This window comes from Nyctereutes procyonoides, unplaced genomic scaffold (genome assembly GCF_905146905.1).
Source record: "Nyctereutes procyonoides isolate TBG_1078 unplaced genomic scaffold, NYPRO_anot_genome, whole genome shotgun sequence".
NCBI lineage: Eukaryota > Metazoa > Chordata > Mammalia > Carnivora > Canidae > Nyctereutes > Nyctereutes procyonoides.
In genome coordinates this window covers 22,092,665-22,114,503 of record NW_026575133.1, presented here as the reverse complement: position 1 = coordinate 22,114,503, position 21,839 = coordinate 22,092,665, and the positions used below count along the sequence as shown (strand labels likewise).

Genomic DNA, 21,839 nt, shown 5'->3' with positions numbered 1-21,839 from the left:
GGCTCCGCGGCGAGGCGTGGGGAGCCGGGCTTCTCAGGGGTGGCCCTCCTTGTGGTCAGGGCCTGCTGGCCTCATCCCGGGGCGCCCTCATGCGCAGGTGGCGTCCACGCGTGTCCCCAGGACTCGCCATCTGTGGCAGCCTGGAGCGTGGAGCGTGCCTAGGACCCGGGGACCCTGATCTCCGCCGCCCGGCCCTCCAGGACCGAGGATTTGCTAAGGGCAGCGCCCAGGAACAGGCCCTCCTGGGGCCCGGCCACATGCAGCGAGGCTTAGCCGCCGTGCAAGCGCACAGCCCGAACCTCGGGGGTTAACAGGCGACGTCCGGCCGGGGAAGAGGAGAGGACGAGCCGGTGGGACGGGACGGCACTCCCCGCGAAGCCCGGCTCAGGTGTTGGTGGTATTAGGGTGATGTCACGGAAGCCCCCCGCCCCCACCAAAGGGGGCTCGATAAACCCTTGTGGGTCTTGTGGGTCGTGGTGCTGAGGGCAGAGATCACCCCCGTCTCGCTGGGGACAGCTGCTTGTCTCCTGAAAAGCGGGAGCAGAGGGTTCTGCAGGGCCCTGCGTCTCACCTCAAAGGCACAAGGATGTCCGGTGAGAGAAATGTCACGCTTGGAGAAAGGCCCTTCTGTGAAGGGCTCAAATGTCATTTAAAAAAAAAAAAAAAAAAAAAAAGATTTAAATCCATTCACTGCCCAGATTCGCCTTATCCCAGACAGGTGGTTGGGGAAGACGGTGGCATGGGGTTTTTTGGGTTGTTGTTTTTTTTTTTTTTCCTAATTAAAAAATATCTTTTAAAAATGCAGCTCTAGAAAACAAGTTGGAGGAGAAACTGTGATGACTCGGGGGCTGGGGGTGGAAGGGAGGGCTGATTTGTTTTAAATAACCACTTCCCTTTCCTTGTAGGAAACAAGGGGCCAAGGAACGGGAGGTTCAGAAAGGCCGGGGGGCTGTGGCGGGGACACGGGCTGTAATACCGAGGAAGGCTCTGGAAGACGTCGGGTCCCACAGAGGCCTGTGCGTTTGCATTGTTCGAGCTCCCAGGATGCAGAGACGCATGGAGCAGACGGACTGATGCCTTCATTCTCGCGCCTCGAGGACTCTGTGCTGCAAATGGCCAGCGTGGGGCTCGGAGGCTTTTACCAGTCATTTGGTAAGTGGGGAGCTGCTGTGAATTGGGCAAAAGGAAGGAGGGAGGGAGGGTGGGAGCCTGGGAGCCTGGGCTGGTGGCTGTCCCGGGAAGATGATTGTCCTTTCCATTAAGAAAGGAGGGTCAGCGAGAGCCTGAGGATCCTAAAACATGGGTCAAGGAGCTTTCCGCATCCTGGGCCAAAACCGAGTATGGCTGTTTGTATTTATCCTGCGTGCGGCCCAGGAAAGGCAACGTGAAGCAGCCTCCGAGGCGGGAGCTGGTCTTGCAGGAAATAATACTGCACGTTGGAGGGATCCGAAGGGAGCTCAGGGTTGCTTTGCCCTCTTGTTTGTCACATGATCCAAAGCGATCGCCCCTGAAGGCAGCCCCTCTCCGGCTGGGGCTCTGGGACCCACAGGGCCGGGTGGAGGGAAGAGCGCGGACCCTGGGCTCCCCTCCCTCAAAGCTCAGCCCCAAGCTGCCTGGGTCACAGGAAGTGATCATCTGGGGAGAGTCGCACCCGAAGCCCCACTACGTTAAGTAAGGCAGCAGTGTCCTTACTGGAGGGTGTGTCAGAATGTTCTGGAGAGCTTCTTCAAGATGCAGATTCCTGGGCCCTCCTCCCAGAGGTTTGGGATGGTGCCCTGGAATCTGCATGTTGACAGGAGATGCCAGCGCAGGTGATGCAGGACCCACACCAGGAGGAACCCTGGCAACTGCCAGGTGGCTGACACCGGGTCTGAAGGAGGCTGACTCGGTTGCTGGGGACGAGCCAGGCAGGGGAACAGAGGGGAGGCAAGGGTGGATTTGCTCCTTGTCACCTCGTGGAGGCAGCAGGAGGAGGCCAGTGGCTCCCTGGTGCTGGACGGCCACGCTTAAGGGCCTGGTGGCTGCCTTCAGAAAACCCTGGTCTGGCAAAGCCACCAAGTCCTCCTGGGGGCTACTTGTGCCTGATGTTGAGATGCCCCGTTAGAGCTCACCTTTGTCCCACCTCTCCCAAGGAGTGACCGTGAGTTTGTCTTGAGCTTCCGTGGTATCCCAGCCCTCTCCTCAGGCATCCCATTACTTGGGGAGCCAACACCATCCACGCCACCCAGGCCAAGGAATCTGTGGGGTCTTGTGAAGCTCTCCAGACCCCGTGACCCTGTAAAAACCTAAGGAGCCTCCCTGGAGTCCCTGGGCCAATCTCCTTCCCCCCTCTATGGACTCATTCAGTAGGACTCTACTGACCCCCACACTCTGATGCTTCCTTTGGGCCATAGGATTCGGGATAGCTGGGGTTCCATGACTACTCCTTATCATCGCTATGCCTCCCTTTAAAAATAGAGTAAAACGAAACTCCCCAAATGCAAGCCTCTTGAAAACATACTGGCTTTAGCAGCCAGAGCCTGCTTAGAAAGAAAGAGGCCCAGAAGAAAGAGGAGTCCAAGGGCAAAGCAACACTGGCACCGTGTGCCTCTGAAGGACAAGTGCACATTGGCCCCGGGTGACTCCAGAGACCCCACAGACGAAGTCGCAAGTGTGTCTGGAGCACGTAAGTCAGATTGTTACAAGCCAACAGCATGGTGACATCAACGTGAGGGAAAGGTTACAGAGATGGATACAACCAATCCTTTAAAGGTGAAATGTGAATCATTTTCTACATTTAATAAAAACATTTTCTCATTTGAGGCTCTGGAAGTCTTGAGTCACATTTTTTTTTTTTTGGTAACACCCCCCCCCACCCACTCTAAAATGTCTGAAAACACATGACTTGACAGCGGCTGCGCAGAAAATATACACCCTCAAAGTCTGACTTTCATTTAAATACAAATATACAAAATGTAAACTGAGACAATAGAGAAATTTACAAAACTTTTCCTTAAAAATAATAAAGACAAAATTCAGTTCTAGGTATGACGCTATTAAAGTACGTGCAAGTTGTCGTATCCAACTGGATTTCTATTGCAATGTTCCACGTCGGCTTGAGGGCCACCTCTGGAGACAGACCTGAGTGGAAATCTCTTTGAGAAACCTGGAGGCTCTGCGTTGAGGGGGCGGACGGCCTCCTTCCCCGGCTCCTCTGGAGGGCTCCCCCGTCCACAAGTTCTGCCTCGACGGACAAGGGGCTGGGCTGGTCCCACTGTGGACTTAAGGCCAGAGCTCCAACTAGCTGCTCCCGGTGGAGTTTGAACTGACATGGTTTGAATTTATGTGGTGGTTAAAACTGGTCTTGGGATTGGGTGAACTCTTGGAATTGTTTTGATGCTGGAGGAGAGAGCGAGAGCGAGAGAGAGAAAGTGAGTTAATCCTGGTGGACTCGTAGGGGCCTCTGAATCAGAAAACAGGGCCTCGGTCGGGGCTGCTGGCCAGGTGCTCTTGCTTTCTGCTGCCCGTGCTCTCTCCCCCTGCAAACCCAGGGCTAGAGGACCCCAAGGCAGAGAGGGAGGGGTGGCCCCTCCTAGAATATCTGTAGGATCAGTAGTTGTAGACCCGCTTTGGAGTCTGAAAGCTGTCACTTAGCTGAGGGACCTTGGGCAAGTCATTAAATCTCTTGGTTGCTTCACGTGCAGTGTGGCTAAGAGCGTCGTTAGTGCTCTCGGCACCCTCCTGGCATCCCCTGGGCGCAGGCCCCACACGTTGCAGGAAGGAGGAGGAGGAGAGGCCCCGGGGCATCTGCCGGGGGGGGGGTGCTGGGTGCTGTGCTGAGGGCCACGAACCTCTACCTCACTCCGTCCTCTCGCGGGCTCTGGGCCCTGACCTTTCCGGAGGGCCCACAGAGGCAGGAAGTGGCAGGGCCACATTCAGACCCCGGGTCTGTGAGACCCCAGGTCTCCCCAGCAAGTGCTTCTCCCTGGACCTAAGGACGTGCTAGGGACTCAGTGGTGAGGGCTTAGGTCCTTTCTTTGGGGAACTTCAATTTTAGTTTGTGGAAGCATTTAAAAATTCTATTTTTATAGTATATGAACAGAAGTATATTTGGGGATAGGATGCATGAAGCTTTCAGATAAAACCCCAAACTTGTCCTCAGTCTGCATTTTCTCTCCACGTGCATGATCTGTGCCTCCTGTCATTATCCCCAGATCCCCCCTGTGGGCTCACCAGCCGTGTGGCCCTAGGCAAGTTCCCTGAATCCCCCCTCAGCCTCAGTTTCTCTATCTGGAAGTGGGATCATGGTAGCACATCTGAGGCTCACGCTGCATTAGGACGCCCCAAAAGGAGGGATCCCGGTTTGGCTTGCTGCTGCATCTCAAACCCTGAGAAAACAGCCTTGCACCCAGTAGGCACTCGATACAGCCTGGCTGAACAGCCAAATGGTTGAATTAAGGCTTCTGTGGAGAGTAAGAGAGGCCCTCAAAAAGCACTCAACAGCTGCCCCATCCTGTTATGGGGTGGGGGTGGGGGAGCTGGGATGCCCTGTCTCTCCTCCTTCATCCTCCTGGGGAGTGTAAAGAACAGGAGCCTCAGGGCTGTGGGATGGACACATGGGCCAGGCCAGGAGGGGGTGCGGTTCTGGCCTCCTGGGGCAAGGGGAGGAGGTGAGGGCCTCAGGGGTCCCTCACTGGCCCATGGGGACACTTCTTCCACTTGGCCCACGCTGAACCTCAACCCTGGGCTGAGCCCAGGGACAGGCTCTGAGGAAGACTGCCTTTTCCCAAGGGGCAGAGTCTTCTCTGCTGCCAGCCGGAGGGCGCGGCATCCAACTCTGGGGGCCCCACCCCAGGAGCCCTGAGGCTCCCTGGGATCACCTCCCCACAGCTGTCCTGCCTACTTTCTCTAACGTGCAGTTGGTACCCACAGGACTTGAGGCCCTACCATGGCCACATGGGGCAGTGAGTTCTCTCTCAGGGAGATGTCGGCCCCAGAGGACACTGGGCAAGGTCTGCAGACATTCCGATTGGTACAGTGGGAGCGGGGTAGGGATGGGGCGCTGCTGGCACCTGGTGGGTAGAGGCCACGGAGGCTGCTAAGGGCACTCCAGGGCACGAGGCGGCCCCCGGGATGGAGAACTCACCCAGAACATCCACGGTGCCGGGGCTGAGAAGCCCTGATGAAAGGCGAGCTCTGGGCCGGCCCCTGCGGGTCCCCCAACCCGGCGGGTCTCAGGGGCTCGGGCAGGCTGCGGCCTCCCACCCTAACCCCCGTCTCCCACACCCCACATGCAGGGAGGAGGCCACAGCTCCGGCCTCGGGGAAGTACCTGGGCCCGGGGCATCCCGGGGCCGACGCCGGGACAGCCGGGCACGGAGGGGGCGTCCCTCACCTGACGCTTGAAGATTCTCTGGAGCAGCCCTTTCTTTGGCGGTTCTGGAGGGTGACTTCTGTTCAGGTCCGGTGAGAGGGTACCGTTAGGTCCAAACACGTTCAGCTCCTTAAAGCACTCGGTTTCTATCATCTGGAGAAGGAGCCCCAGGGTGGCGTGAGGGGCTGCGTTAGTCGTCTTGGCTGGACAGGAGTCCCAGCGGCCGCCACCCTGCCCTGAGCCTGCTCCCCATAGGTCCTCCCCCCGCCCCGCATCCTTCAGGGGCCCCTGGGGCCCAGACCGCTCCCCGCCTGCCCCTACCTCTCTCCTGCTGGCCTCCCCGAGCTGCCTCCATGAGGGAGCAGAAGCCGTCCTCCGGGGTGTGCTCATCGTCCAGACCCAGCCCTCATCTCCCCCTTCGTCCCACCCAAGCCCAGGTCACCCCACATGCTCTGCACCCTTCCTCTTTGTCAGGGCCCCTCCTGTATCCCTCAGCTCCAACCACTTGTGCTTCCAGCCTCCCCTCTCCCGGCCGGACTTCCCGAGACAGTCCCCTAGACCACTGTGTCCGTCCCTCGTCCCCCAGGTTCGGACGGCCACCACCCTGCTCACCTCGCTCTGCCACGGGATGGGCACGGAGCCCGTGGAGAACTTGGAATAGAAGTCATCGTCCGTGTGGTCCAGGTTGACGCCTTTCACGGTGGAGAACTGCTCGATGTCCAGCACGTCCTTGCAGTACACGGCGCGGGGCTGCGGCCAGAGCGCTCGGTCACTCGGGTTCTGATGGGGGCGGGGGGGCGCCTTTCCGGGGACCCTGCCGCTCCCTTTCACAGCTCTGCCGAGGGGCTCCTTCCTACCATCACCCTCTGCCGGCCGCCACTCATCCCGCTCTCCAGGCTGGGGCCGCAGTGCGGTGACACAACATGCCCTCTCGGACCTCACGTCCCTTGGCACTTCCGGGGAGCCCCGCTCCCTCGAAGCCCACAGGGCCAGGATGGTGGAAGCCCATCCTCCAGAGAGAAGGAATGTGGGGGGCCCCGGAGGACTGCCTGGCCCTTCTCACACTACGGGGCACCTTGGCTCTGCTGCCCCACAGGTCCGGCTGGGCTCCCAGCTGGGGTGCTTAGGAACTCTGGGGAAACCACACATCCCAGTTAGGCCTCGGTCTCCCCACCTGCAAAGTGGGGGCCGTAGAAGCACCTGCACCCAGGGGCTGGTGTGAGTGCCCGCCACGGCGTCGGGCACCAGAACCGCGCTGTGGCTGTCAGAGCACTAACACCCCTGTTCTTGCCCACCCACGGGCCCCAGCATGGACGTGAGCAGGTGCACAGGCTCAGCCTGGGCTCAGGGAGCGACTCACGTCTGGAATGAAGGGAGGGTCCAACATCCCGGCTTCCAAGCGCTTGAAATTCATGTTCCTGAAGAAGGGGTGTCTCTTGACCTCCGCAGCCCCCTCCGCCCGGCAGCCCAGTCTCTGCTTTGCATCTTTGGTGAGCAGCTGTGACAAGAGAGCCCCGAGAGCTCATGCCTGATGGCCTTTCCTCCTGGCTGAAGGCTTAGGGGGACTCAGGGGCTTCAGGCACCTGTGGTCATCTCCTTTCCCAAGTATGCCCCTGAGGACACGTCCCTCCTCCAGCCTCTGTGAGCCTGTGCCACTCCCAGGCACCCAAAGGACACTGTCCAGCCCACTCAGGCCTTGCTGCAGTGTGGTCCCACACTCGAGGCGCACCTAGAGGCCTGGAGCGGGCAGGAGGGCCTGCCCTCCCCGAGGGGGTCTGCCCCAGGACCTGCTGCTCCTGGTGCCACTAATGTTTGCCACATTGCGTCACCTCTCTCGCTACAGGCGAGCTACAAAGGGCAAGGACCGTCTCCCCTCCCCCCACTGGAGGTAGTGAGGAGCCACAGATGGTCAAGGTAGAGGAGTGTCTTCATCAGAACCAAGAGGTGGGAACGTTCATAGGAGAGGAGGCTGCAGTAGCAGACAGCCAGGCCAGATGCCTAAAGGTGTGAGTGAGGCGGGGAAGTGAGCAGGAGGGCAGGGGGGAGGGGAGACGGGGCTGGGAGGGGGCAGGGAGGAGCAGGCTGGGATGCTGGAGGCCTACCAGCTGACCACCCAGTGCCAGCCCCTCCGCCACTGTCCAGGTGTCCCAGCCTGTGCTTCCCTCCCCCAGCGCCACTGAGCACTGCACCTGGCATGCTGCTGGACTCACTGCTTTGAGACTAAAATCAGGGTGGATGGCCTGCACCCCAGAGGGAGTCCTGCCCCTCTTCCCCCAATACCTGGCCCCCTCTGTGTGCTTTCCTTCTGCACGCATTTGCTGCTAGCTGTGTGGGCTGGGGTTGCAGTGCACAGCCAGTGGGCAGGCGGGCCTCCTGGGCCTCATGGTCTGGAGGGGGAGGCTTCCAGGAACCATTCCCCGGTCCCCCCATTTCCCTTCAAACAGAGGAATCAAAGGCAGCACCGGGACAAGCACCAGGTCACAGACTAGAAAGGACTGAGCTGTGAGAATCGCCGTCAACCTGCGGCCCAGTGACCACCCAGGCAGGTTTTGCCCCGTGACCTGGTGGCTCCGGGCCTCAGCTTCTCTTCTCTAGGGGCTCTGTGTTTCCACAAAGGCTCCAGGAATCGGCTCTGCTGGGCCAGGTGCTTCCCCGTTCTGAGAAATCAGAACTCCTTGGGTAGAGGCTGGACCCGCCCAGCTGTAGACCCCAGAGCCTGCAGGGGCCGGCCACACGAAGACAGGGACAAGGACCGTGAAGGCCAAGTGGGCTGGGTGGACCCTGCCAGGCTACCCATCAGCTCCTGCCGGGGCCCAGGGCTGAAAATCCAGGTTTTTATGCGAAATCCCTCCAATATTAAATCTTAGCAATGAACTCACCATTCACCTCTTTCTAAAACACTGAGCAGGATGAACACCCACTGACACGCTGCCTGTTTGCAACCCTGACATTGGGTGTCCACCGGGAGAAGCAAGAGAGAGGTGGCAGTGAGCTGGGCGAGTGGGGCAGGCAGGGTGGGCTTCCTGGAGGAGGAGAAGGGATGGGCTAGTGGGCTGCTGAGGCTGAGGTGGCTGAATGGCCAGAGGGAGGGCCTGAGGGGGGAGCAGTTCTGGGTCTAAGGACTGGACCAGGGGCGCCAGGGCAGTGAGACACATGAATTTCTGGACCCCAGGGCAGTGGAGAGAGTCTTGTGGCCGCCAAGATGGAATGGGGGAAGCAGCTGGCGGCTGGGGACCAGCTTCCTTGCTGTTTGTGGAGCGGCCTTATTAGACAGGCAGGGCTGGGGCTGCCAGAGTCTAGAAACAGCCTGATGTGCCCAAGCCTTCATGGTTTCCTTGGAGTCAGGCCCTGCTGTGTCCCCCAGCTGGCACCTCCTGGAGGGGACAGGGCAAACCTGGCTGCTGGACCAGACCGGATGGGGTGAGGGGTGGCCAGGAAGCCCCAAGAATAGAATCCTAAGACCTCATGGTCATGTCTAAGAGGGTGAAGCAAGGCCAAAAGGCTTGTCGGTTCTTCCAGCAGAGAAAGATGAGGGGACACTGGTTTGACACTTGACACCCATGGGCCAAGGTTGGCCCAGGGCCCCAGGCTCAGCCGCCACCTTTCCCTGGGTGGCCAGCAGGGGGCAGCAGAGGGCCGGCAGTGCCCCTGGTCCCGGAGCTGCAAAGCCGCGCACCAAAGACAGGGGCAAGGGAGGGCAGGGATGCGCCCTCCCCGTCCTCTCAGCACGTCGCATGTCCTGCCCCGGCTGCTCTGCTTCTCTGAGACCCTCACCTGACTCGGGACCACCAGTGATGCTCTGAGCATGGCTGGTCATCTCCCTCTTCTATCCCTGCCTGGCTTGGTCCCGCCGGAGAGACGCCTTGCCTCCACAACCACGTATTATTGGCAACCCCCCAACCCTAGTTTTCAAACATCCTTAGAACCCCAAATTTCCACCCACCTGACTTCTGCCTTGCTCATCCTGTTCCCCTCCCCGCTGGCTGTGACCACCTGGATTCCTGGGAGGCCCGGGCATGCAGGCGAGTGCCGGCTGCAGGCCAGGGCACAGGCCGAGCGGCCTGGGTGTGTCTGCGTGTGAACACGCCATCCCTCCTTGAGCACCTCCCGCACATGTGAAAGGCAGATCTATGGTTCCTCTTTTTTGGAAGTGATCAAAAGGAAGCTCTTGCCCCAAATCCTTCTTCCCATGGCTCTGTGACATCAGACTGAAGCTGGTAAGAGGAAGGGGTCGAGCAGCGGGTAGACGGCTCCCGGAGAGGGGCGTCTCAGGGCGAGGAGCTGCGCCACCTGGTTCCCGGGCCTCTAACAGTGCAGCCTGGGCTGTTCTGGAAGCGGAAGCGTGGCTACTTTAATCAACTCCTGGGGCCAGCTCTTCGTGGTTTATGTACATGAGTCAGGGGTGGCAGGGACGGCAGCCTCACCCCTGCTCATCTGCGGTTCCAGGCGCAGCAGTGCCCCAGGGAGAGGAAGTCTGTGGCTCACGGGTACCCAGAGCTCAGGCCCTCTTGACCCCACATGGCCACACTGGAGGGCAGTTGCGGGGGGTTTGGGGGTGCAGCACCACTGCGCCTGGCATTGGAGGGAGGACAGCCCAAGTGGACACAGCAGAACTTGGGAGCCTGAGAGCCAGCAGACACTGGGATGCGTTCCCCCCACCCCCGCCCTGACAAAGCCTCTGGCCAGGAGCGGCCACCTGAGTGGAGGGGAAGGACAGCGGGCCAGGGGTGGATGCACACCCAGCTTCGCTTTGGATGGCTCCTGTCACTACTTCCTCCATCCAGCTTCCCTGCCCAGCCTGTCTAAGCGTCACTCCCCACCTGCGCCCTCCCTGTGGATGGCCAAATCCCACTATCCATACACTGCTGTTGGGCAGGACCTGGGCTAGTGCGGCCAGCGTTCATGTAGTGGAAGGAAAACTCGGTTGTAACCCACTCAAAGGCTGAAAAATATCACCAGCCCACCACCTGCCCGGCACCTGACCGCCTTAGCCTGTGCCCAGAGATCCAGAGTTTGAGGCTGCATGGGGCCAAGGTCAAGGGCAGGGGATGCCCCTGGATCCCTTGGGGGAATCAGCTGGAATCACCTCCTTTCTCCGCTGCGCCGAGCCAACAAGGATGGATGGAGGGTATCTCAGCAGTTTCCCTCAGCCCCTCCCCTGGTCATGGAGACCCCACCCCCCGCTGAGCACCCCAGGCCCCAATGAGGGGTGCTCGCTCCTCTGGCTTGGGAGCTTCACTCCTCCTGCCCCAACATGCCTTGTCCCTGTTCCCTTTAGCCTGTTTGCTCTCCTCGGCTGGGGGCAGGAAGGGAGATGCCACTAGACCCAGCCCGAGGGGGGAGCGTCTGGCTCACCAGCTCACCATTTTGCAGATGGACTTGGCCTCCTCAGAGAACTTCTGGGAGTAGGTCTCCTCTGTCTCCAGGACCCGGCGGTCCACTTCTTCCCGCTTCACCTTCTCTTTGCGGCCCCGGAATGGTGACTGCCCCTCGATCATCTCATAGATGAGGCAGCCCAGACCCCAGTAGTCAGGGCTCAGGCCGTATCTCTGGTTGTTCAGGACCTCCGGAGCTGAGAGCAGAGAAGCGGAGCAAGGAGAGGTGAGAGGCAGCTGGTGGCGGGAGAGAGCTGGGGCACACGGGGCCAGGGCTGTGACTCACACCCATGGAGCCTCAGGGCATCTGCACCCAGCAGTCATGGTGTTGCTCACAGAAGGCTTCAGGGCAAGGACATGCTTCCTCTGCCATAAACACCACCTTCTCCAGGGCGCCTGCCCTGACTGCTCTCCTCTGTGCTCCTAAAGGGCTCTGACTGTGGCTTCAAAAGCCTGACCACAGTGGATGGAAATGGCCTCTTCCCTTGCTGTCTCCCCCACTAGAATCTGAGCTGCTTTACTCACTGCTGTGTCCCTACTATGTGACACCTGACACCTAGTAGGCACTACACACACATTTGTTTCCAGGAATGAAAGTGCGTCCACCCAAAGTAAAGATGATTTTAAGTTTACCTAGTACTGAAACAGCCTCTCACTATGGCTTCCCTACTACTTTGATAAAACGAATCATAGATTAACCATAGAAGTGCAAAAAGATAAGTTTCACATCATCAGGCAGGTCACAAACATCCAGAGGCAAATGCAACCACACAGGTGCCAGTATGCATACAACAGAGGCCCTGCAGGTGTGTGCAACACTCCGCGCAAGAGGAGACACAGGTGTCCACCAAGATGTGCAGATACATCAATTGACTGTTCTATCATCTGTCCGTCCATCCATCCACCCATCCATCAGCATTGGCACGAGTATACACACAGCTACCTACATACATGTAGATACACACCCCACAGGTTCCCAAATGCCACGCAATCTGAAAAGGACCTTCTAGTGGCAGAGACAACGTACAGAATCCTATGTGAGTGCCATTGGCATGAGCCTGGCAGAGGACAACATCCACAGCTCCCGGTGCTTCCTGGAGCCCCCTACCTCCTGGGGCGAGAGGACATGTGTGTGAGGTGCCATGTGCAGGGGAAGCCCAGGGGATGTGCTTCATTGGAAGGGGCATTCCAGAGGACCAGATGTAGCTCTGGGTCTCTTCCCTGCAGCCCCCAGGGTGACAGTCTTGAAGCAGGCGTGCACAGTGAGGAGCTGGGGGCAGCACACGGAGCCTAAGGCTGGTCTCTGCTTAGCAGCGAGCTTGGTGACACAGCGGGTGGTGCGCTCCTTTCTGGACCTTTCCTAGTGACCGCCTTCCTGAACGGCTGCCTGCCAACTCACCAGCCCCCTACCTTCAGATCAGCCTCCCCCGAGCAGCACTGTGCACCAAGCACTGACCACTGATGCTGACAGTGGCTTGGCTTTGAGGCGTAGGTGGGGCTGGGGTGGGGGGTTCAGAGAGCTCAGTTTAGGCAGGCTGAACCCTGGGCCCCGACATTTACCCCAACCCTGGCTAAAACCTCCCGCTGCCTGCTGTGGCTCTACAGCTGGTCGTAGTTACACAAAGAGGCCAGCGGCGCCAGAGATGGGCTCAGGAAGGGGCCACACCCACACTCACCCATGTAGCCGACCGTGCCCACCCGGCCGCGGATCAGGTCTCCCTCGGGGATCTTCACGGCCAGACCCAGGTCTGAGATCCGAATGTGGCCTGAGTGGGGAGAGCAGAGTCAGTGGGTCCCTGGGATGGTCGTGTGGACGAGTGGCCCACCCTGGGCAGGGCCACAGACCTGCCGTGTGCCCCTGGGCAAGGCACACAGACTCTCGGCGTTTTTACATGTCCACGAAGAGGGGCATCCCAGTCAGCCACCTCAGGGCGACTGCAGACCCTTGAGGAAGTCCAGGTGTCAGGGGACGTGGGTCAATCATTACGTTTCAGGGAGAAAACACGAAGATAGGAAAGGATGCCTGCATTTGGCTGGACGATGGCCTACTCATAAAATGCCCTAATGGGCTTTTTGGAAGGCTGAGATCACCAAGTTTAAAACGCCTTGGCCTGATTCTGGGATTGCTTCATGGGAAAAATGTGAGATTCTCCTGAAATATTACAATTTGCTTAAGGGGAAAAATTATAAAGCAATTTGGGAAGCAACTCCATGTCCTCCCTTGTTGATCTCCGGAGGTCCTTTATGTTCTCCCTTTGGAGAAACAGTGAAGTTGTCCGGGCCTTGGGGAGACAGAGAGCTGGAACTGAGTCCAGGACTGACCCCAAAGCCTGAGATGACACAGTACTGAGCGCCCAGTCTCGTTGCCTTGCTGGGCGGCTCACTCAGGCAGGGTCACGGCCACAACTGCCCCCCTTCCTTGCCTCACAGCCTGGACCCTGGTGTGGATTCCCTGGCTCAGCAGCTCCTGACAAAACTGAGGAAACGAGAACACACGGGCTCCAGCCATCGGGAAGACCAGGCATGAGCACAGTTCTAAGACCAGCAGGAAACAAGGATGCCGGGGGGCACTGGGCTCATCCAAGAGGGGGGGCAGGCCTGGGGCTCTCTGCCCACTCCTCCACACGGTGACATCCCACTCAAACCTCCCTCCAGGTCACCTAACGACCTGGTTCCCCTTCTCCCTCCCCTCTGCCTGGGGCTGCCTGATGTCTGAGGCAGTGTGGAGGGACCTCTGGTTTCTGGTCTCAGCTCCCCACTGATACTGCTGGGTGACCTTGGGAGATTGGCTCCTCTGAGCCTCAATCCTGTCATCTGTCAAATGGGCACAGGGATGCTGGCCCTGGCCCCTCTGCGGAGAAGGGAAGATCTAGTCAGATAACGGGGTGTGAAAACCATTTCCCAGGTGTGTGAGGCCAAACAGTTCTGAGGGATTACGTAGCTGCTCATCACCTACGTGTGTGTACACGTGCGCGCGCACACACACACACACACAGAGGAAAAGAGCGATGGTAATGCACAAAAAAACGCGGAGCACACCTAGAGCTGGCTGTAGCTGGTGAGGTAGTTTCCCTTCAAGCTGCCCTGTTGGAGCCTCACCACCGCCCCCACCCACCCTCTGAAATGGGCAGAGCAAGGTCCCCTATTTCCATTTCATAAGCAAGGAAGACAGACTCATCGTGTAAGAGTTAGTTACTTGCCCAGGATTTCTGAAATTCCCAACTTCTCACAGTTGGTGCTCTCTCTCTGTCTCTCTCTTTTGGCCAAGCTATGCTACTTCTTCACCAAGTACCCAGGATTGGGGAGAGGGGATGGGTGTTGACCCTCCTCGCCCGCTGCCCTCCCACAGCCCCATGGCTGGGTCTCCAACAGGCTCTGCTGGAAGGCCTGCTGCTCCCTCTGGGCTGTGAGGCTCATCTTGGCTACAGGGCAGGAAAGGAATCTCCCAAGCTGCTCCCCAACTTACCATAATCGTCTAGCAGGATATTTTCGGGTTTCAAATCTCTGAAAAGGAAAGATGGCAAGTGAGTGTGGGCATTCTGAGCATCAGGGCATGGCATTTGGGAAGTCCTCTTTTGGTGTTTCCTTCTAACCTCCTGGCTCAGGCTATCTGGTCTCTCTCTGGATCCAGACAATCTTGGACTAATTTCCCTCCTCCCAGTGTTTAAAACAAATGCCGCTGTTGCCAGGCACCTTCCTGACCCTGGAGAGGACTGGGAAGGGGTCAGGCAAAGGCCAGCCCTGGCTCCCGTCTTCATGCTGCTGGCACCAGGAGGGGAGATGACTCCTGGTAGGTGTGGCGAGAGACCCCTCCAGGCCTGGGAACACCTGGAGGCCACAGGATGCCCTGAGATGCCCTGAAGGCAGAGCCGAGCCTGGGAATTGGAGAAGAGAAGTTACTGAGAACACAGCTCCAGCTGTAGAACTGGGGCAGAGAATTGTTGAGGAGGGACCCCTATTGGGAAGGGAACCCCTGGAGCCTGGCACATCCCCCACTCCAGCAGTTACAAGCCTGGGAGAAAGCACAGCAGCGAGGCACAGCTGCAGGTGTGCCCCTACCCTTCTGTCCCTCCTGTCCCTTCTCTTTGATGACACCATTGCTGTTCATAAGAACACGCTCCCCACCGCCACCCCCACTGCCGGAGAGAGGCAGTGGAAATGTCTGGCTTTACTAGTAGCAGGTCCTCTCTGGGGTAAAAGAACAGCCAATAGGATAGCGGGTACAGCTCAGTTAGGCCATTAGCATCTGGATCGAGGATCCCATTCTCAACCCACTGGCTTTGCTTATTTAACTGATGGCAGCTGTCCTCACGGGAAATGGTGACTGTGTTCAAATCCAGTGGGGCAGCCTCACAAGGTGATAATGGGTTTGTACATAGTTATTTATTACAAAACACTTTGCCACTCTTATTTAATTGGCATTCTGTTGATGTGTTAACAATTCCAAATAAGGGCAAGAGCCGGTACCTAGCAAGCCAGCAGCCACAGGGTTGGAAAGATAGCTGGCTGGCAGGCGCGGGCCAGAACCCAAGCCCGCAGAGAGGCCGCGGCGGGCGGTGGAGGCCAGGGAGGCCCTGTGGTTCCCTTCTTCTCGAGAATAAGGGCTAGAACTTGGAGGGCCGCCTTTCTTTTTGTTTTAAGTGAAAAGCAATCAAGTGGAGAGTTCTTTTTTTCAACCCTTAGGGAATTTTTTTCTCTTCTCACTTGAATGGAAACAGAACAAAGGCCTAAATGGGGAGATGGAGGGGGGACAAGCAGTCATCAAGACGGTTCCTTCTTGTTTTCAAAACCTTCTTGGACTCCCCAAGCTCATCTCTGCCAAGAGCTCTGTGGCGAAGGTCTTCATACTGGGGTGTGCACGCCCGCTGGGACTTCTTGTGTGCTGCGGGTTTCAAGAATATGCATTTCTAGGTCCTCCACACGAGAATGCTCTATTCTGGCGTTCTTTGGGGTCTCCCCTCCCACTTGCCCTTTCTCACTGGCACAGATTCCAAGTGACAGAAGGAGAGCAGGCTCCTTCCTGCCTCTATGACTTCAGTGCCCTGCTCCAGAGTGTAAAATCCCCCGGGATCCCGCTCCCGCTCAGAAACGGGTTCTACTAATAATCATTACAACGGCAACTCAACAGAAGTTATTTTAACATTTAAAGCCTGTGGTCAAAGGAAATTTTTAAAAAAGTCTTATACATATTCATCTATCTCAGAGCTGCATGCTGATCAACGACAGACTTTTAGGGAAAAAAAAAGACATAATAACATTCTGTGGGGGAGGGAGAGGGTGGAGAAGAGAATGACAGAGAATCCCTCACCTTCAAAGAATTTTCATGCATTTTTAAAATGGATAATGGTGGAAATCACTTTGCTACAGCAGATTCTACTGGATACCTTTAAAAAGTGATGTCACTGCTCGGTTTCAAAATATTACCCACTATGTTAACACATGAACTATTTCAGATGTTTCTGTAACGTAGAAGGGGCACACTGGTTTTCAGATTTCCTTGAGGGGCAGTGAGACAAGTTTGTAGACCACTACCCGTGGAATCCATAAAGGCAGATGGAGTGGGATGGACCGAGGTCAGTTCTGCTGCCCCTGGTGGTGGTGACCCTACTAAGTCTTCCCAGAGTCCAGCTCACTGAGCTTCCTGCAGGCTGGGCTGGAAGGGACCAGTGCCGTGGCCCGTCCTCATCAGTTCTGAGGGAACAGCACCTCAAATACTTGGCCCGAGTGGCCACCTCACTTACTTGGTCCAGGGTGAGTCTCTTTGGCAATGACCGGGCCCTGAATCCCAGGGCAGGGGTGCCCACCTGACCTACGATGTGGAAGGTCAGCCCGCCTCTCAGACTCTGGTGGCAGGACCAGGCAGCGAGCCCGCTCACCTGTACACGGTGTTCTCCCGGTGGAGGTCTTCTAAGCCGCAGAGAATCTCTGCCGCGTAAAACAAGGCTCGCTCCTCGTCAAAGCCAGGGTTACCCATGTTGTAGATGTGGAACTTCAGGTCACCCCCGTTCATGATGGTCAGAACCAAGCAGAGCGCGTCCTTGGTCTCGTAGGCATAGGCCAGGTTGACCTGGGAGCACAAGACAGCACCATGGTGAGGGTCCGGCGACTGCCATCCACTACCACTCTTCCTCCTCAGAATCCTTGAGGCTGGGAAGGGAGGGCTGGCGTGGGGTCCTCCACAGCTTCAGGCTGCTGCCCTGCGCCCAGACAGCCTCATGGCACCTCTGCCCACTGCCCATTGGCTGACGAAGGACTTGCACCTTCTGATACCTGGTTCTAGGTGAGGAGGCAAAGTGGGGAGGGCAGGCCAATATGCTGCCCTTTTAGGAAGCCTGTGTGTTTACATGTGCATGCTTCATTTGGTTAAGAATATGGGTTGCTTTGCTGGACAGTCCAGGAAAGCAGAGCCCAGAGGCCCTTCGGGCTGGGGTCTCATTACTGCAGGGATGCTGGGAGTGTGCTGCGGAGCTGGCCAGCAGGACTCTGTAAAGGAAACAGTTTGGCAAAGACTGTCTCCTCTTGCACGCAGGACACGTCTGGTCAAAGGGACCATTAAGAGGGAGGACCTAGTTCCTTGCTGGTGGAGACCAGCTGCTCAGGATGGACAGCGGCCACGGGCTATGGGAGAGGCAGCAGGGCTGAGTCTGAGGCAAAGGCCACTGGGTGGTACTTGTCCTTCTCCACTTAGGAAGCCAGCCCAGATGAAATCTGGTCACCATGGAGCAGGCTGGGGACAAGCTGGCCATAAACTTGGATGCAAAGGCCAGGAACAAGGGGAGTTATTTCTGAGGAAAGCAAACAGAACGGGAGCTGAGCGCAAGGGCTCTGGGGACTGTGCTCAGTGCCAGCTGCCGAGCTGGCTCACCCTCTTGCACCTGCCCATGGTCACCAAGGAGGGGCTCCTGGAGGGCGCTGAGGGAACTCCCTGCCAGGGACAGTGGACAGGGCACAGCTGAGGGTGGTCCAAGCCCTGAAAGATGGGCCACCACATTTATCAGACACACAGCCCTTTCCTCTCAAGTAGCACCCGCCATCACCAACCCGACAAGAGCCAGCACTGCCTCTTCATTAGATGATGAGGGTTCTACTGGCAACATCCAGGCAGTGACCTATGGTCCTCCCTGAAGGGGGCTGACAGCTCAGAGGAAGGTTCTGGACTCAAAAAGGCCTATGGTTAAAATGATGGCTGGCGTTAGCTTCTAGCCCAGCCGCATCACACTCCCCAGGACGGGGCTGGTGGCTGGGGGCAGCCTGAGATGAGACCCAGAGGTGCACACCCCTGCCCCCTTGGAGGGTCACCTGATAAAACCACACCCTCTGGGTACTGATGAAAGTGCTAGGTTGATGGCATCTCTGGCTCTCACACACAGCTGGTGGGCGTTTAACCGGCACAATCTTCACAGAGAGCCACTTGGGAACTGCTACCAAAGGGAAAATGCACACGCCCTCTGTCACCATAATTCCTCCACCAGAAATCCATCATCCTACGGACACATTCACAGAAATGCGCCAAAAGGATGGTCAAGGGTGGACACGGCAGCCTTGTTTGCAGTGGCTTAAAAACCAGAAATGATCTGTACCCATGGGGCTGGCTGCACAGATTATGGGTTATCTCCTTGCTAGACGGGGGCGGGGAAGGGTTCACAGCATAAAAAAAGAGGTACAGGGATCCCTGGGTGGCGCAGCGGTTTGGCGCCTGCCTTTGGCCCAGGGCGTGATCCTGGAGACCCGGGATCAAATCCCACATCAGGCTCCCGGTGCATGGAGCCTGCTTCTCCCTCTGCCTGTGTCTCTGCCTCTCTCTCTCTCTGTGACTATCATAAATAAATAAAAATTAAAAAAAAATTAAAAAAAAAAGAGGTACAGCTATAGGTGTGGCCACAGGAGAAGATCTACAATTTAAGGGGAAAGCCCTGCAGCCTAAGATGTCTGGTAGGACTCCACTGGTCAAAAATATTAAAGCCTCTGCATGAATCAGACCTGTTGGGACGGTTACCTGAAGAGGGAGGCTTTTATTCGTACTCTGTACCTCCCCGTGCTGTATGGGTTTCACCTTGTGCAGGTGTTTGATAGTGACATGTGGCAGAGGGACTGATTGCTGATTGAACACCCGCGTCCTCTTCCATGTTTCCCTGCAGCTGGCTTGGCCCTGGCAGTGACTTGTTCTGGCCCATGGACTGTGGGCAGAGTGGGGGGCATCCCCATGGTGGAGGCAGTAAGGGTCCCTGGGCACATCCCCCAGCATATACTTTTAAGACTCCAGGTGAAGCAGGTGTAAGACGGAGAAGGGTGGTGGGATCTGGTTGGATTCCACATGCGTGACAATGGTCTTTGTTGTGTCTGGCTACCTTGAATTGGAGGGTATTTTGTTACTGCAGCAGAGCCTGGGCGAGACATGGTAACACAATGAACCTCTCCAGGACACTGACTCTCAGGTCTCCCTGTGGTGAAACCAGCCTATGGGGATCTGTGGAAACAAAGCTCCTTGGCTGGGCCCAGAGTGGGTGCTTCTATCCACTGGGGAGTTTGCAAGGTGCTCCTAGAGAACAGAAGCCTTGGTCCCACACAGAGGGGAGCCAGCCTAGTTTGAGGGATGGAGGGAAAGCCCAGCTGCCTTTCTGCTGCTTAATCCTCTCACTGCGCTCCACTTCCCTGGAGGATGGGGACCCGGCACACTGGACGACCACCCCTTTCCCGAGGGATGGAAGCCCTGCTCACCAGGACCAGGAGGGTGGCCCGTCATTGGGCCCTGGCCACTCACCACAAACTGGCTGTTGACCTTCTCCAGGATCTGCTTTTCATTAAGTGCCATGGATTCCCCTTTCCTCTTTTTGATCCTCTTCTTCTCCAAGCGTTTGCAGGCATACATTTTTCCCGTGGCTCGAACCTGGCAGGCACAGACCTGAGGTGCAAGAGAGAGGCCAAGAGTATGGAACATGTGAAGGGCTGCCCAGGCTCCTCTGAGGCCAGGATGCTGGGAACCAATGTGCCAGAGCCTGGCCCAAGGGTGCTTCCAGTCCCGCGACTGGAGGAAGCCTGGACTCAGACCACTGCTGCCCAGGCCCTGCCCTCAAGAGCTGACCTCAGTGCCCCTTGCTTCTGTCCCTCTTCCCTTAGGTCTTTCCTAGCTTTTCAAGATGTGTGACCAACTACGCTGAGATTAGATGACCAGCAGAGGGCTAAAGTGCTGGCCTTCCCTCAGAGGCAACTAGAGTTTCTCCATCCCCAGCTTCCACCCAGATGCAGCCGTTGCTAACTGGGGACTTCCAAACACCAGCTGCTGGTAAGAGAGGCTTGTTTTCGTGTCAGACCCCCAACAGCCCTGACTTTATCATTCAGCAGAATGGGAGCCAGGGCATGTGGGTTCTCGTCTTTTCGCTGCCACCCCTTTTCAGTTGTGTGACCTTGGCTGGGTCATTCCGACCCTCAGCTTTCTTCCTCCCTAAAATGGGAATAACAAGGCTTGCCTCGCAGACCGGGAAGATCAGATAAAGGACAGCAGCACATGTTAACGGTATCATGTGGCCAAAAGATGCTTGGGCCCCTCGTGCCCTCCACCTTCCTCCAAAGATAGCCAAGAACACCCGTTTCTCCCCTCCTGATGCAAACCCGGACTGAGGCTGGCTCCAAGAGCATCTCCATCCCACCAGTCTCCTTTCCCACCTGAGCGGAGCCTCTCCCAGGCCCCACGCCTCACCCTCCCTCTCCGCCAGGGGGCGCAGGGCGCCCGAGGCGCACCCAGAAGGGACCGAGGCAGTGGGAGTACAGAATTTCCACCTGAAGACACGGATGTTCACTCACCTCCCCAAAGCCCCCTTTGCCTAGTACTCGGTACTGCCTGAAAGTGTTTTTGGTTACCGGTTGCCTGGAAAAAAACAAGAATCCAACATTGGTCTCATGGTGTTGACATGCAGACTCCGCACGAAACAGACAGCAGCCGGCATCCCTCCAAACCAAGCCTGGGACCCTCAAGGACTTGCCCTGGGGCTGGGTGTTCAAATCCCCGGCCACTTTGCAGCTTGGGACGCGAGCAGTCCCCTGGCTGGCTGGCTTGGAGGGAAGAGCAGAGGACTGAAGCTGTCACACACCTTCTCTCCCAGATGAAAGTCAGGTGGCTAAGCTTAGGAAGACGCCGCGCCCTCTGCAGGGAGAAGGGAGGGGCCTGGGAGCCTCGAGGTTGTGTGTCCCAGGGAGGACGCAGCACCCCTCCCCGCACCTGCACATCTGGCTGGCCCGCCCACCTCTGTCCCTAGGGAGAAAGGCTGCCAGCCATCCTTTACCACGGCACCCCCGCCCTTCCACCACCCAGGGCCCCGTTAGCACCCCCCCCCCCCCGGGCTCCACAACACTAGGAGATCCCGTCTGCCCAAAGCGGTATTTATGAAGTAACCATTGCTTTGTATCCCCGGCCTCCCATTTTAATTAGCTAAAGCCGTTTATAATGTCTAATCAGACAGATCCTCTGATCATGAGGCAAGGGTGGGACTTCCCGGAGTAAATAAACAAACAGTCATCTAAAATTGCCTCGAAGAACTCCACGGTGCAGACAGCTTGGGCTTTTTCATCACAGGCCTGTTTGGTTAAAAATGATCCGCTTCCCTCACCCCCCAGCTTCTTTGAGGTGTAACTGACGAGCGGTATCCAGCGTGACGCTTTGCTACACGTCCACACTGGGAAATGATCGCCACAACCAAGCCAACTCTCTATCACCTCCCATCGTTATTAGCATTTTGCCTCTTGCCCTCTCTCTCCCTGGTAAGAACACTTAAGATCTACCCTCTTGGCCAACTGCAAGCATACGACACGGTACTGCGAACTAGTCACATCACTACGTCAGCTCTCCAGACCTTATTTATCTTGCAGAACCCACTGGAACCTTACATCCCTTGACCTGCCTCTCCTTACATCCTCCACCCCTCCAGCCCCCGGCAGCTGCCCATCCACTCTCTGCTCCTATGACTGGGACATTATCTTAGAGTCCCTAAGTCAGATCATGTGTCTGTCTGTGTCTGGCTTATTTCACTTAGCACAGACGTCCTCCAGGTTCCTCCGTGTTATCACAAACGGCAGGATTTCCTGCCTTTTTAAGGCTGAATAATATTCCATTGTGTG

General features: G+C 57.2%; 1 protein-coding gene across 2 annotated transcripts in view; it reads right to left on the bottom strand.

Moving 5' to 3' along the window:
* Nucleotides 1–2,741: 2,741 nt before the first annotated feature.
* GRK5 (G protein-coupled receptor kinase 5) overlaps nucleotides 2,742–21,839 on the bottom strand; it is a 208,632-nt gene continuing 189,534 nt past the window's right edge. The window contains exons 7-16 of one of the 2 annotated variants that reach the window (XM_055346259.1): nucleotides 20,529–20,592; nucleotides 19,489–19,629; nucleotides 16,604–16,794; nucleotides 14,194–14,231; nucleotides 12,404–12,493; nucleotides 10,716–10,924; nucleotides 6,713–6,850; nucleotides 5,965–6,102; nucleotides 5,311–5,505; nucleotides 2,742–3,378 (exon numbers count right to left, since the gene is read on the bottom strand). In XM_055346259.1, coding sequence (XP_055202234.1) covers nucleotides 3,280–3,378; nucleotides 5,311–5,505; nucleotides 5,965–6,102; nucleotides 6,713–6,850; nucleotides 10,716–10,924; nucleotides 12,404–12,493; nucleotides 14,194–14,231; nucleotides 16,604–16,794; nucleotides 19,489–19,629; nucleotides 20,529–20,592 — 1,303 coding nt within the window. In that variant the 3' untranslated portion in view covers nucleotides 2,742–3,279. The remainder of the gene's footprint in view (nucleotides 3,379–5,310; nucleotides 5,506–5,964; nucleotides 6,103–6,712; nucleotides 6,851–10,715; nucleotides 10,925–12,403; nucleotides 12,494–14,193; nucleotides 14,232–16,603; nucleotides 16,795–19,488; nucleotides 19,630–20,528; nucleotides 20,593–21,839) is intronic. The other variant, XM_055346260.1, reaches the window with a different exon arrangement.